The following is a 14,554-nucleotide window of genomic DNA, read 5'->3' as shown; positions in this document are numbered from 1 at the left end:
TTAAATTCACCTGTCTTACTCCTACCTTTACTGCATTTTTCCCCTCTAGCAGAAAAATTCCCAGTTTCTTTGGAAACTTTTGGTTTGTGAGGCACTTTAGTGATTTAAATGAATGGAATGTTTAATATTATTGTTACAAACTAACACATCTTCTCCTTCTGTGTTACACCTCCCCCCCCTCCATAAAAACTGCATCCCCTGTACACTCACTGGCACACTTTAGTCCACATCTTCAGTTACAAATTCTCCAAATTTTTCTTGGCGGGGGGTGAGGTGAGTCAAGGAAAAGATTAGGGATAGCGATAACTTTAAATACACAGAAAATTCTTATCTTTCTTTCCTTTACCCCTTCCCCTCCTCTCCCAGTGCCATCTCTGCTTCTCCCTATGTTAGCTTCATTCTGTAACAGATTTTTTCAGTGTAGTGGGGAAGATAGCCACCAAGGGCTCCAGATTTATATCCTCTTGGCATGCTGTAACTACAGTAGAAACAATGTCTGTGTATCATTTTAGGGAAGAATTCAAGCACTGTCTGGGTCATATATCTAGCCCTGTACCAGTCACTATTGCCAGAGCTATGGGGAACTAATTAGCCAGTTTATGTCATCAATGGCTAGAAAAGTATCAACCCTTGATTGTTAGCTTCTCTAGTACCGTGTGGATTTCTAGAGAAGGGCAGGTTCCCAGAGGAAATAGGGGCACTAGGCAACTAAACAACAAATATCAATTATACTTATGAAGATCAGTATTTTCTTCCTGCTATATTTAGGGCCGGTAAGGTTTCTCTTAAGCATCATCAGTGTGATTGAAGGATTACATAGTTTTCAGCTTTGAACAATGTTGGATCAAAATTGATTCTGCTTTTAATATCAACATCTGTTATTTTTCAGTAGTGGATACATTATATTAATGGGTGTATTATAGTGGGTACTGTTATATTTTCTGTTCTTTTTTATATGTTTAAAATATTTTGTAATTTTAATAAAAGATCAAAAATCAATTTTATTTAAGTTGATGAATAATAATACTTAAGTTATAATTTCCTTTTAATATTAAGTTAGCTGTAGAAATGATATTGTATCTGACTTATAGCACATACGACATTTTAAAGGTGCTATATCATAAAAGTAAGTCATTGAGGTTTTTTTTAAATGATGTGGAAAAAAAATCTGCTCACTTTGCCTCCTGTCAATATGTTTATGTTACCATAGGTACCTGCAAGGTGTGGAGTTACAGTCCGAGACAGTCTAAAGAAAGCACTGATGATGAGAGGTCTAATCCCAGAGTGCTGTGCTGTTTACAGAATTCAGGATGGGTATGGTTTGTATGTGATGTAAAATTTTGTTTAAAAAGAAAAAAAAATCAGACATTAAACTTTGAGGTTTTCTCTGGGATCTTTACCTAAGCCTAGGGAATTAAAGTCAACTTTAGAAAAAAATATTAAATTAATATTAAGTTAGCCTGAAGAAATCTTGTAGGCCCTTTGAGGAGTTAAATTAGATAATTTTGTGTGACTGTAGTGTTTGTAACTCTGACCAAATGACTTTATTTGAAGTTGGAGATTCTTACCATTTTTGAACCATCCTTTTAGATTATGATTTATTTGGATAATGGGCCCTTACCCACTCTCCCATTTTTAATACAAGTTCATAGCTTAGCAAAAGATTATCAAAATTAACATTTTATATTGACCTACTTTTCTTTCAGAAAGTGTCTAACATTGTTCCAAGACCCCCAAATTTTGAATCTTGTTTAAAAAAATCCTTTTTGGGGCATGTTGTCCCTTGAGTACTCTTTTTCTTTGAATGGATAGATAAGTCCGTACCTGTGATTTTTTTTTTTTTTTTTTTTTTTTTTTTCCTTTTTTGGACCCCAGGAACAATCCATTTTCTGCTGTTATAGGTCTTTTCTGGAGCTGACTTGAAGAAAAGAGTACATCTCTTTACCCTGCTGTTTGTCCAAGAGTGATACATTTATTTGGGGTAAACTTAAAAATTAATTTATTGCCATTTAAATTTCTAACGATGGAAAACTAGGGAGCCAAACCTCCCTCACTATTACTAGCCTCTCAATAACCAATTTTCATATCTTCAGCATGAGGTGTATAAAAATTTTTAGGGATGATAACCAAGAAAGGCTTGTGTCTGCATTTTTCAGAGAGAAGAAACCAATTGGCTGGGACACTGATATTTCCTGGCTTACCGGAGAAGAATTGCATGTAGAAGTGTTGGAAAATGTTCCACTTACAACGCATAACTTTGTACGTATCTTTTTATTTTTTGAAATGTCAAAAATGTTCAAGTTTTTATGAGTGAATTTTTATTTAAGGATTATGAAAGAAATATGGATTTGGGGATTGATATTTTACCTACATTGCAAATTTGTTCTGTTCTTTAAAAACTTATATTTAAACTGAAGAGTTTTATTTTAGTCATTATAATTTCTTTTTAATTTAAAGAAGCAATGTATTTCTATTATTAAAAGAAAAAATTTTTACAAAAAATTGTGCAAAAGTATTTCAAGTAAAAGTGAAAATACCTTCCCAGAGGCCAACATTTGAATAGATTAATATGCAGTCTTCCAAATTTTTTTCTATATATACAAACGTGTGCTTATGCCTGTAAGCCCAAAATTTTCTCCTTTATCTTTTTTTCTCCCTTCCCTTCATTACTTTCCATTGCTTTTCCTTTCTTAAACCACAATTGGAGTCTTGCTATATGATATTCTTAACTTTTTAAAAAATTCAGCAGGATATCATGGATCTTTCCATGTTAGTACACCTAGCTTTATTTTTATAATGATTACGTTATAATCCATAAGCATAGGGGTTCAGTATATTTTCTATCTCTATTAAAAGACATTTAAGTTTTCTTGTTTTTTAAATCTATTACATACAGGGCTAAGCAGTCTTTCTGCATGTATCTTGACACACTTGTGCACAGGTCTTGAAGGATAGGTTAATGGTGGTGAAATGGCTGGGTATTAAACTCTTCTTGAGACTTCTCCCTTTGTCTGGTTTTTGCATTTGCTAGAACCTAGTGTAAGCTAAGTGTCACCACCATAAGGCCTGGAATATGGGACCTTTCCACCTTAGGGATGAGGATACAGTTCCCAGAATTTGAGAACCTATCTTTAGGTAGGCAGAAGCCAGAATTAGAGTGGTCTCTAAGGCAGGAATACATTTCTTACTTTTGTATATATGTGGTATTTTGACCATAGTTTATTTTTTTCTAGATGGATAGTTATCATTACCCTTTAGGCATCAAGTGTTTTCCCATATGCGTTGGTGATTAGTCCAGCGGAGCTCTTAAAGCAAATGATCGATGAGATGATTTGCTTGGGGGTTTGTGCTTTCGGGGTCCATTAGTGGTGAATAATGAAATCAGGTTTATGCTTCCATAAATAAGATATCTTTTGGACTGGTGTAAGATATACCTAGTATCAATCAACTTTACTGTGTAGCAATTAATTTTATAATGATGAGCTAGGAAGTTCATTACTATTCATTTGTTTAGCATTACTATTTATTTTTTTCATTTTGAGTGGATTTAATTTCAGAGCATGGGAATTTTCACAGTGCAGTTGAAGAACTGCCAGTGAATTTTTATTGAGAGCCTTCCATTTGTCAACACTGTATCTTACCTAGGGATATGACGATGAATAAGACTAACATCATTACTGCCTTAGAGTAGAGAGAGAATTTAAAAAGAAATTTTCATAAGCATTCATAATTACCGTGTATGCGTACAGTTCTTTATGCATACAATTCTGTAGTTGTACAGAAACTTCTAATGTGGCCTTTGAGGAGTCAGGAAGGTTTCCCAAAGGTAGAAATATCTAAACTTAGACCTGATGGATGAGGAAATAAATAGTAAGTAAAGAGTACTCTAGGCCGGGCGTGGTGGCTCACGCCTGTAATCCTAGCACTCTGGGAGGCCGAAGTGGGTGGATCGCTCAAGGTCAGGAGTTCGAGACCAGCCTGAGCACGAGTGAGACCCCGTCTCTACTAAAAATAGAAAGAAATTATCTGGCCAACTAGAATATATATAGAAAAAATTAGCCAGGCATGGTGGTACATGCCTGTAGTCCCAGCTACTCGGGAGGCTGAGGCAGTAGGATCGCTTGACCCCAGGAGTTTGAGGTTGCTGTGAGCTAGGCTGATGCCATGGCACTCACTCTAGCCCGGGCAACAGAGCGAGACTCTGTCTCAAAAAAAAAAAAAAAAAAGGACTCTAGACAGAGGGAACAGCGAGAAACATGTTACCTTTGAAATTTTGAAAGAAGTTCTGAATGATGATACAAGGTTGGAGAGAGGGGTGTTAACCATGTAGCAAGAGTTATGGATGGAATAAGCAGAGTCTAGCCCATGAAAATCCTTGTAAGCCATGTTAAAGATTTGGACTTCTCTCTAAAATAATTATAAATTTAATACTTTTAAGCAAGGTAAGTATGATTAGATTTGTGTTTTAGAATGATTGTTTTGGGTGCCATATACAGACAAGAGTGAAAGCCTGTGTTCTGTTTAGAAAGGAAAAGTATTCCTGTCAGTCCTGGATTTTGCTGTGTATCAAGGAGTGCTGCTTATGCCTCCTGGTTTCATAGAGTCCATTATAAAAGCAATTCCTTCAGTATTTGCCTACATCCTGGGAGTCTTTGAGAACCATGATGGGGGCAGGATAGGGAAAACAAGATTTGAAGCATTTGCCATGTGTCCAGCCCTTCCTCCTTTTCTATAGACACTCAGCATCTTCCTTCCCACAGCCCTACAACTTACAAACTAATGCATGCAAATTGCCTAGCCTATGCCTCCCACTGATTTACCATACATATCTAGATGTGCTCAAATTCCAGATTAAGTGTAAGCTGTGACAGGAAAGATATATTGTCTTGTGCCTATCTTTATTGACAAAGGTATACTTACAGATACCTTACAGGTCCCATAAGATTATAATGGAGCTGAAGAATTCCTATCTTCTAGTGACATCTTGATGATCCTGACCCTGTGGAGGCCTAGGTTAACATGCATGTTTGTGTCTTAGTTTTTAAAAAAAAAGTTTAAAAAGAAAAAAAGAAAAAATTTAAAATTTTAAAAGTAGAAAGAAGCTAATAGAATAAGGATATAAAGAAAGAAGGATTTCTGTACAGCTGTACATGTTGGTGTTTTAAGCTGTTATTATAAAAGAGCCAAAAAGTGAAAAAAAAAACACAAAAAACTTAAAAAGTTTATCAAGTAAAAAATTTGCAGTAAACTAAGGTTAATTTATTATTGAAAAAAAATTTTTTTAATAAATTTAGTGTAGCCTTAGCTGGGTACAGTGGCTCATGCCTATAATCCCAGGATTTTGGGAGGCTGAGGCAGGAGGATCACCTGAGGTCTCTACAAATAATTTAAAAAATTAGCCAGATGCAGTTGTGCATGCCTGTAGTCCCAGCTACTCGGGAAGGTGAGGTGGGAGGATCATTACAGCCCAGGAGTTCAAGGCTGCAGTGGGCTATGATCATGCACTCCAGCCTGGGTGACAGAGGAAGACCCTGCCCTTAAAAAAAAAAATCAAAGTAGCCTAAGTGTACAGTGTTTATAAAGTCTACCCTAGCGACCAGTAATGTCCTGTGCCTTCATATTTACTCACCACTCACTCACTGACTCACCCAGAGCAACTTCCAGTCCTGCAAGCTCTAATCATTTATCTTTTATACTGTATTTTTACTGTACTTTTTCTATGTTTAGATACACAAATACCTAACATTGTGTTATAGTGGTCTGTACTGAGTTCTATAGACCATTATAACACAAAGTTTTTTGCAAGTTTTTGAAATCCATTATTTTTTACTTTGCAGGTACGGAAAACTTTTTTCACCTTAGCATTTTGTGACTTTTGTCGAAAGCTGCTTTTCCAGGGTTTCCGCTGTCAAACATGTGGTTATAAATTTCACCAGCGTTGTAGTACAGAGGTCCCACTGATGTGTGTTAATTATGACCAACTTGAGTAAGTAATCAAAAAAATCTCCGTTGTATCTATCATTTTACATTGAAATTTTCTTAATGTGAAACTATTATGTCTTAAAGTCTGTGAGGAGTTTTCTGTCTAGTACATTTGCTATAGGGAATTTTTTTTAAGTATGGCCAGAGGGTAATGTGTAGTATAGCCAGTACTTCTCTCCCAAACTGTAACTCTGGTTCAGCTATACACTTAATTTATATTTTATGTTCTCTTTTAATTAATCAAGTCCCCTAGCCCATAGAAATCAGTTTGGGGTAGTTTTGGGGAGGAGAGGGAATATCATTTCAATTAACAACAGATTAGGGAGTCTGGTTCTGTCAGCTATTGTGTAAATTACATTTATATTCTTCCCCTCTCTCTCTCTCTCTCTCTCTTTCTCTCTTTCTTTCCCTTTCAACTCCCTTCCCCCAATTTATTTAAGAGTTAGATATAAAATCTTTGTACCCAGTGTATCTCCTTCTAAAATTTCTCTTTGCTTTATGCGAGAATTTTTACAATAGATTATACTGAGTCTGTTATAATCTCTTTTTGTGTCATTGTTGCTGCTGCTACTGTTAAGGTCTTATTATTTTTCTTGATCACTTGAGCAAATAGAATTTAACTCTGTATGTTAAGTAAATTATAATGATGTAATCTAGTAGATACTTTTTCTTCTAATTCCTTAACCATAAAGCATACTTTTCCCCCTCTAGTATGTAGGAATTTGCTGAATGGAACAATTAGTTTAGATTCTGAACTTGCCTTCGAAAGTACAATATAGGTTTTTAAAATAAGCCTTTGGACAAAAATATAACTAGTTAAATTTTACCAGTTGTTTCTGAAAATGGAATTTGGTCTTCAATTTTTCTGTTAACTGTGTATGCTGGTGTATGAAGCTTCTGGGTTTTGCACAAGTTAGGTTTGTTTTGTTTTGTTTTGTTTCGCCTCACAGTTTGCTGTTTGTCTCCAAGTTCTTTGAACACCACCCAATACCACAGGAAGAGGCCTCCTTAGCAGAGACTGCCCTTACATCTGGATCATCCCCTTCTGCACCCCCCTCAGATTCTATTGGGTATGATTTGACTCCTGCCCTTCAATGACGTTATTGAACTGCTTTCTTTTGGCTCTTTTGGTTAATTTTAAATCTTTCCAACATTTGAATTGTTAAATTAAGGATTTTTTCCCAAATAACTCATTTTATCACAAATAGTCAGACATATACATACATTTGGTACAGATGTTTCAGGATCAATCATGAAAAAAATCAAGCCACAAATATTTTTGAGTCCCCGCCTTGTTTTCATCATTTAATTAGGTGTAATATTAGATATAGAAGTATATGTCTTCCATTTATGGAAACATTAACATATGAGACAATGACAAATAATTTAAAACAGTATATAATTATAATCCACTATTTCGATGGAGTATATTAAACTATGTGATGAGTACATAAATGTTTACATGTTTTCAGGAGAAGGGAGAATAAGTGCTCAGAAAAACTTAACAAAGAAGATGGGATTTGAACTGGACTTTAAAGAATTACTAAAATCTGTATGAGCCTAGGGAATAAAAGCCTGGTGGTGGGAGTAGATGGAGAAACAGTATAAATAAAGGAAATGAGGATGGTAGATTTAGGAGCTAGTGAAGAAAGGCTTATCTAAGTTGAGAAGTCCCATGTGTAAGACCAGATTATGGAGAGTCTGGGAATTCAGGCTGGAATTTTAGGCTTGACAAAAGAGGAAAGACAAAGAATTAAAGGTTTTTAAGCAGATTACTAACCTGATGAAAATGGTTTTAAAGAAAGAATCACCTAGCAGTAAAATTATGGATGAAGTGGCAGAGAAAAGTTTAGGATGAAGAAAGGCAAGCTAGGATGCTGTTGGTAATGAAGACTGAGAGGCAATGAAGACTTGAATTAGAGTGGTAGCAGTCTGGAAAATAGATGGATATTTATAAAGTGTAAAAGAAAAAAATTAATAGTATTATTAATCAGTTGTGGGGGATAAAGCCAAGAAATGACTTCAAAAACAACACAAAGACATCATATACTTAAATTTCATAATAGGGAAACAAAAGGAAAACATGATACTGATGAGTTAAGTTGATACTAGTTTGCTGTGGAACATTTCTCACACAGATCTTTCCTTATTGGATTTGAGATGGCATTATTTATGCTATATCTGGAAGCATAAGGTTAAAAAAAAAGTCCCCATATAGCATTCTGTTCTAGAATATTCCTGAGATATTTAGTGAACATCAGAAATAGTTGTTGTCAGTTTTAACCCTGCTTCCTCCCACTCTTCACAATATAATGCTATTTCTTTAGACTGCTACCTAGAGGGACTAAAAAAAATAAGTTGGCACTACTAATAGACCTATAATTTTTACAAAGCCAACCTTTCTGGAGGTTTCATAGTTAGAAAATTTAGCAAAAGAATTTTGTATTAAGGAGTGGGTGTATTTATCTATTTGGAACACTAGAAAAATGCAGCCATTATGTTTTTTGTCAGGTTATAATAGTTATCTACTCTGGTGGAGTCATTTTATTCCTACTGGCTCTATCATTAGTTGTATGCAGCTGTGTGTTTTTTAGACGATCAAATAAAAATGTTCTTATTGTTTCTTTTTGGTTTTTAATTAATCTCTTGGCTATGATATTTTCTCCTGACAGATTCTATAGACCATGATGCATTTCTCATGGCAGGCCCCAATTCTGTGAGCAGAGTTACAGAACACCATAATGAAATTAGCTTGGCCTCTTTGAAGGTTTATAATGGTATCGATCCAGGACATTTTGCCTTCCGGTGAAGGAATGCTGTCTTAAAATTAAGACACCATTTGCCTGTGCCATGAGTATTTTATTCATAACTAAACTGAAATAGATTCTGGTCTTGAGCAAATGATAAGATGTTTAAATTTTTCTATAAATCATTTTCCTGGTGCTTTTATGTCACTAGTGTATATGTTGCTTCTGTAAAGATGGAAGCTAATCTGTTCAATATCAAAATTCCTTGCATTTCGTTGTTAGTCCTGATAATAATTATAATGGTCTCAAGCAAGGATGATGATGTAGCCAAGAAATATTGGAGAAGTGACACATTGTCCAGTTTTGAATACAAAATGGGAGATACTGCCTTTTCTACTTTTAAAAAATACCATAGAATATAAAAATTTATGAAAGGTCAGCGTTTAAGATTTGCATATCACTGAACAGAAGTAGTCACTTGGCTTCAAAACTTTTAAATATTCTAGATTAAGAATGAAATCATAACTGGAGTTTGCTGAAGGGTGTTAGAGCTAAAATTCTTTTTATTTTTAATTTGGTACTGCTTTAAATAGGTTTGCAGCAGAATAGATAAAGGTATCAAAAGAAAGCCAGTTTACTGACTGCCAGTATACTTAGGGGGTATAAATTACATTGGTCCAGGGAAAGATTTCCCAGTATGGAAACTCAATTTTATCAGTTCTCAGAAATGATGAGAGTTAGGGATATACTGGTTTACATTTATAAAAATCATAAAAGACTAAATCAAAATACCAGGTAATTCTTTTCAGTGAGAAATACAGCTGTTGTATTAATCAGACTTCTTCTGTTGGGTGGGCCAGCACTTACTCCTCTTTCATAAGATATTTATGGAAAACTAAATTATAATCAGAAGATTGTTTTTGTTAAGCATGGAATTAGTATATGGTTCAGATATTTAATTACATCAGGATATGATAACTTGAAGTGTTCTGCTATACTTGCCCTCAAAGCTAAACAAGTTGACTTTGCGACCAAGGCATACCTTCCTTCCAGGTAGTATTAGATACCAACTGCCAAACTTAGTCTCTCTGATTTTGTGTAATAGGCAGATATCCTCATTTTCTAATATATGCATTCTTTTCTTTAGATATGATAATGAAGTTTATCAGATTAAATCAGGTTTTTGTTTTTCTTGCTTTTGGACCAATGTCCTTTGCATACACATTTCTGATTTGTTATCCTCTACATGTTTCTGTCATATTCCTAACTCAGTAGGTTATAGGAATGACTTACTGCCATTTCTGCGTACAACAGATTATAGTTCACTGCAGCCTTAAATTCCTGGGCTCCAGCCATCCTCCCTCCTCAGCCTCCTGAGTAGCTGGGACTATAGGCATAAGCCATGGCACCTGGCTCTCAGATCAATTACTATATTAGATTATCCTGTACAGGGCTAGTTAATTCAGGCTTTTTCCAGTTTTAAGACTTGAAGTATGCTATTGCCTTGAGACTTTAAGTCATCCTATAAATGGTTTTCTAATAAGTACCCTTTCCAAGCTTTTTTATTAACTAATATCATTTTTACATTCTTTTACCTGCTCCCAAAATTTCTTATCAAAGGGCATACATATTGCTCTGGCTGCCTAAAGCAAAAATAAAGACAACTTTGTCACAAACTAAAAATTTTTCAATAACCAGAAAGGAGAAAGAGGACACAGGTAGAATGTGCTAGTTTTCCTAAAGGTCTGTGTCATCAATTTTTAAAAGTACTTAATATTTTATTATTTGCATATCCATTCAAAATTGATTCGTGTGGTTAATATGAACACATAAAGTCAAAATTTCTTTCCCTGTCCTTAATAATGTGCTTCAAAGAAGTAAAACTGTAAAGTGGTATGGTTCAGATTCTGACATGCTCTATTCAAAGGGTTTTAGTCACTGTTTCGCTTAACTTTGCTCTTCAAACCTTTATCCATTCCTTTCCTAATATATTTTTTCCCATTCCTCTTCAAACTCTCTCCTCTTACAAAAAAAATGTCTTTTTAGTCCCTCAACATTATCTTTCTGGCCATGTCTAATAGCTGCTTAATAATGCTAATTATAGTAATATAATTAAAGAGTTTGAGTAAGATGGGGTGGAATGATAATCAGTATGTGAAGAGAGTTTATTAGTGCTGAGTCATTCATTGGTCCTGATGGAGCTCAGTGAGATAGGCATACCTTATCTATCAAATTATACTCAATGTCCCTGCTCCCTAGGATATCCTTTCTGAGGGGATAGACTCCTTACAGGTGCTTCCAGTCTATTCTCAAAATTTTAGTTTCTGTGAGTACAAGGTTCATTTTAGAGCTGATGAGAGACCATAGACTTTCCTATTCAAAAAGCAATTTTTTTTAAATATTTGCTTTAATGTTTAATATATGATTCTTTTGTGTCTCTGGTTTCAATAATTGGACGTGATAAAAATTTCAAAATATGAGCCATACTGACACTAGGAGGATCATCTTCTGAACTTGGAAATGATCTTTTGATATTGTTCAGGATTTTCATTCAACTCTAGTGTAAAGCAACAGGTACATCATTCAGGTCCTTAAGTATACATATGCATATATTCTCAAAATATATATAACTTCCTAATAAAATTTTCATTTTAGTAACTTCAGATATCAAGAAATGGCAAAGTTAAAAAAATGGCAGATTTTATTCAGTCAGTCTCTACTTAGAGCATATTTTTGTATACTTTAAAAGATAAGAACTTCTTCAGATGATTAACTACAGGTAATTTCTAGCTATTTGTAGATTTCCCTGGAGTTTTCTGGATAAGAATCAGTGTTCTTATCATTGGTAGTTCCTGGAGAGTCTGCTTGAGCTTTGGCAGCATTAGTTGTAGGTAGATATTAGTTTTTTAAATTAATACTTTTTAAAGCTGATAGATTTTTAATGTTTTATTTTAAATATTTTGGGAATATAAAAATAAGTATATCTTTATATCTTCCTTTTTTATATTTATATTATTATGTCTGTAAAGTTTCTCTGAATCTTATCTTCCAATGACTTGATTTTTCCAGGCCCCAAATTCTCACCAGTCCGTCTCCTTCAAAATCCATTCCAATTCCACAGCCCTTCCGACCAGCAGATGAAGATCATCGAAATCAATTCGGGCAACGAGACCGGTCCTCATCAGCTCCCAATGTGCATATAAACACAATAGAACCTGTTAATATTGATGTAAGTATCCAGCATCACTAGTACTAGCAAGTGGATATCTTTATTTCTGCTATAATTATAATTTAGATCAGAAATAAATGACATCTTTCATTTATTAGTTTCTTTAAGTGATAGTTTTCTTATCAATCACAGATCAGAAAAGTTCATTATCTTCTCTGATGACATTAAATACTTCACTGGTACCAAATTATAGAATTATTGTGACTTTTTCCTTATGATACCATCTCTGTAAAAGTCTTATCTTCAGATGAAAGTGGTTTAAACATCAAAGGATTGATAGAGGCCATTGGGGAAATTGATAAAATCCTTTAAAAATTTTTCTAAAAATATGAACTTAAGAATTTTAGTTTGTACTATCATAACTTTGGCATTATTACCAACAAAAACTTGATTCTTTCTGTGTTTAAGAATTAGCGTATAGTTGGGACTATAAATTTTATTAAATATAAAATCAAAATAATTATAAATTTTAATTTCATTTTTCAAGATAAATTCACAAGTCAGACTTTCTTCCCACTTTTTACTATGAAACTTTTCTCTATTTTTATTGGGTTCATTTTAAGTGCCCTTCTCCTCGTACGAGTTTTCCTCAACTAATAAGGTTCATTCACCTCTACCTAGTTAGATCTGAATGCAAAGGTAGAAACAAGTAGGAGAGGGAACTGTAGAAATAAGGAGATTGTGAAATAAGAAATCAAACCATATTTCTAGGTTAGGGCTGTTTTCATTATGTCCAAAATCATAACCTTCATCTTTACTTTCAAAACTAGCATCCTTTTAGACTTATTTCCTTTTTTCTCTGATTGTTACCATTGCTCTCCTGGTCTCTTGGGCTTGAATGAGAGAGAGAAAGAGAGAACTGGGGGGAGACTATGAATTAATGAATTACTTGTAAGAGTCTTAGGAATCACATTGAAAATGGCTATTATTTATGGCTGCTTACTATGTACCAGGTACTATGCTAAGTGCTTTACATGGATTTTCTTGTTCCATTGTCATTAAAGCTCATAGGTTAAGTACTATTAGTATCTTTATTTTACTGTTAAGAAAATTGGGTTACATTTTAAGAAATGTACCTAAAATTACATAGCTGGTAAATTATTGAAAGGGACTTAAAACCTGGCTTTTTTTTTTTTTTTTCTTGTGTTTAACCACTAAACGGTATAGTAGTAGAGGAGAGAAGTGAAAAGGATGAGAGGTAGAGGATAATGCCGAGGTTTCTGGCTTATAGATACTTGGCTTATAGAACAGGTTTCTGATAAATAGACAGTACCATTCATTAAGATGGGAAATATAAAAGGAAGAACAGGGTTTGTAGAAACAAAAATGGTAGCTTTTATTTTGGGCATATTGAAAAGATTGTCAAGGAGCCTTGAGAAAACATTTGATTGAACACATAGATTGAAAAATGTAAGTTTCTGTTGGTATTAGCTATAAGAGTAGAGAAAGCCAAATTCAGTCAATCCATAATTGTGGGAAGTTCAGAGCTGGTGCAACAAAAAGGAAAGGGATGTAGCCTTACTCTTGATGTTCCTTCTTGTCTAGAAGGCCCTTGGCTTTGCTTTTCTACACTGCCTATCGCTCAGGGGCCCAACTCAGAGACATTTCTTTGAATGCTTCACCAGTGATCAAGTCTTATAATTATTTATGTGTAGCACTTAAAATCTTACCACCTGTAACATTTAGTTGGCAATTAACTAAGCAACAAATTTTGCCATCTTTTTAATTATATTCTTAAGGTTTTATTCTTATGTCATTTAATTTTCGTGTGTGTGCATCTTGCTTCCAAAGAAATTATAAGCTCTCAAGAACACAGACAGTTAGTGACACCACCAGGATTTTTATATTTATTGGTAGCCACATCTAGCACTTTATTTGTAGGTATTTGTTGATTATTATGTAGAAAATATTGAAGGCTTTATATAATACATTGAACATGATAGAAATGCATCTGTAAAGGATTTACACTTTGTTGTAGCCCATAAGCAAAAAGTTGTCTGTTTTCAAGAGCCAGTTGCCATTTTTGAAAAAAGAGACAGGGTCTCGCTATGTTGCTCAAACTGGCCTCTAACTCCGGGGCTTGAGTGATCATTGTGCTTCAGCCTCCCAAGTAACTGGTACTATAGGCACATGCCACTGTGCCCAGGTCCACACAAAGAGCCACTCTGGAGACATTTAGGACCATTCAATCCCTCATATTTAAGTTAAACTGAGTAAACAAACTAATCCAAGTTTTCCTATTAGGGTCCACATTGTATTACCTATGAGACTTGCCCACTACTAACATTGTTGCAAAAAGCTACATTTTAATAATAAAAACAAAATTTTAACAAAATCCTTATTTGAGCAGTTTTGACTTTTTTCCCTTCTAGTGTGTCCTTATGCATCCATATTTTCATGATTGTAATCAGTGTACTTTAATATTGTATTCTTTTATTATACTATACACATGATTCAAGCTTCCTAATTGTTTTGGTAACTGCATAATACATTAAATTGATGCACCACAATTTTCTTTAGCCATAATATGTCAACATGCCTATCATAGGGAAATAATTATTTGTAATTTTTTAGTATGATGGATTATGCTGCACTG

The 14,554-nt window shown here is 34.3% G+C and overlaps 1 protein-coding gene across 7 annotated transcripts in view; it reads left to right on the top strand.

Moving 5' to 3' along the window:
* Positions 1-14,554, top strand: part of BRAF (B-Raf proto-oncogene, serine/threonine kinase) — a 147,117-nt gene that overhangs the window by 80,533 nt on the left and 52,030 nt on the right. For 6 of the 7 annotated variants that reach the window (XM_069462732.1, XM_069462731.1, XM_069462729.1 and 3 more), the window contains 5 exons: positions 1,211-1,314; positions 2,157-2,259; positions 5,838-5,986; positions 6,933-7,052; positions 11,799-11,958. In XM_069462732.1, the coding sequence (XP_069318833.1) occupies positions 1,211-1,314; positions 2,157-2,259; positions 5,838-5,986; positions 6,933-7,052; positions 11,799-11,958 (636 nt within the window). Of the gene's footprint in view, positions 1-1,210; positions 1,324-2,156; positions 2,260-5,837; positions 5,987-6,932; positions 7,053-11,798; positions 11,959-14,554 lie in introns of all 7 variants that reach the window. The other variant, XM_069462728.1, reaches the window with a different exon arrangement.

This window comes from Eulemur rufifrons, chromosome 29 (assembly GCF_041146395.1).
Source record: "Eulemur rufifrons isolate Redbay chromosome 29, OSU_ERuf_1, whole genome shotgun sequence".
In the NCBI taxonomy this organism is placed as follows: domain Eukaryota; kingdom Metazoa; phylum Chordata; class Mammalia; order Primates; family Lemuridae; genus Eulemur; species Eulemur rufifrons.
Note: the sequence above shows the minus strand (reverse complement) of the source record. Positions and strands in the feature narration are given on the sequence as shown.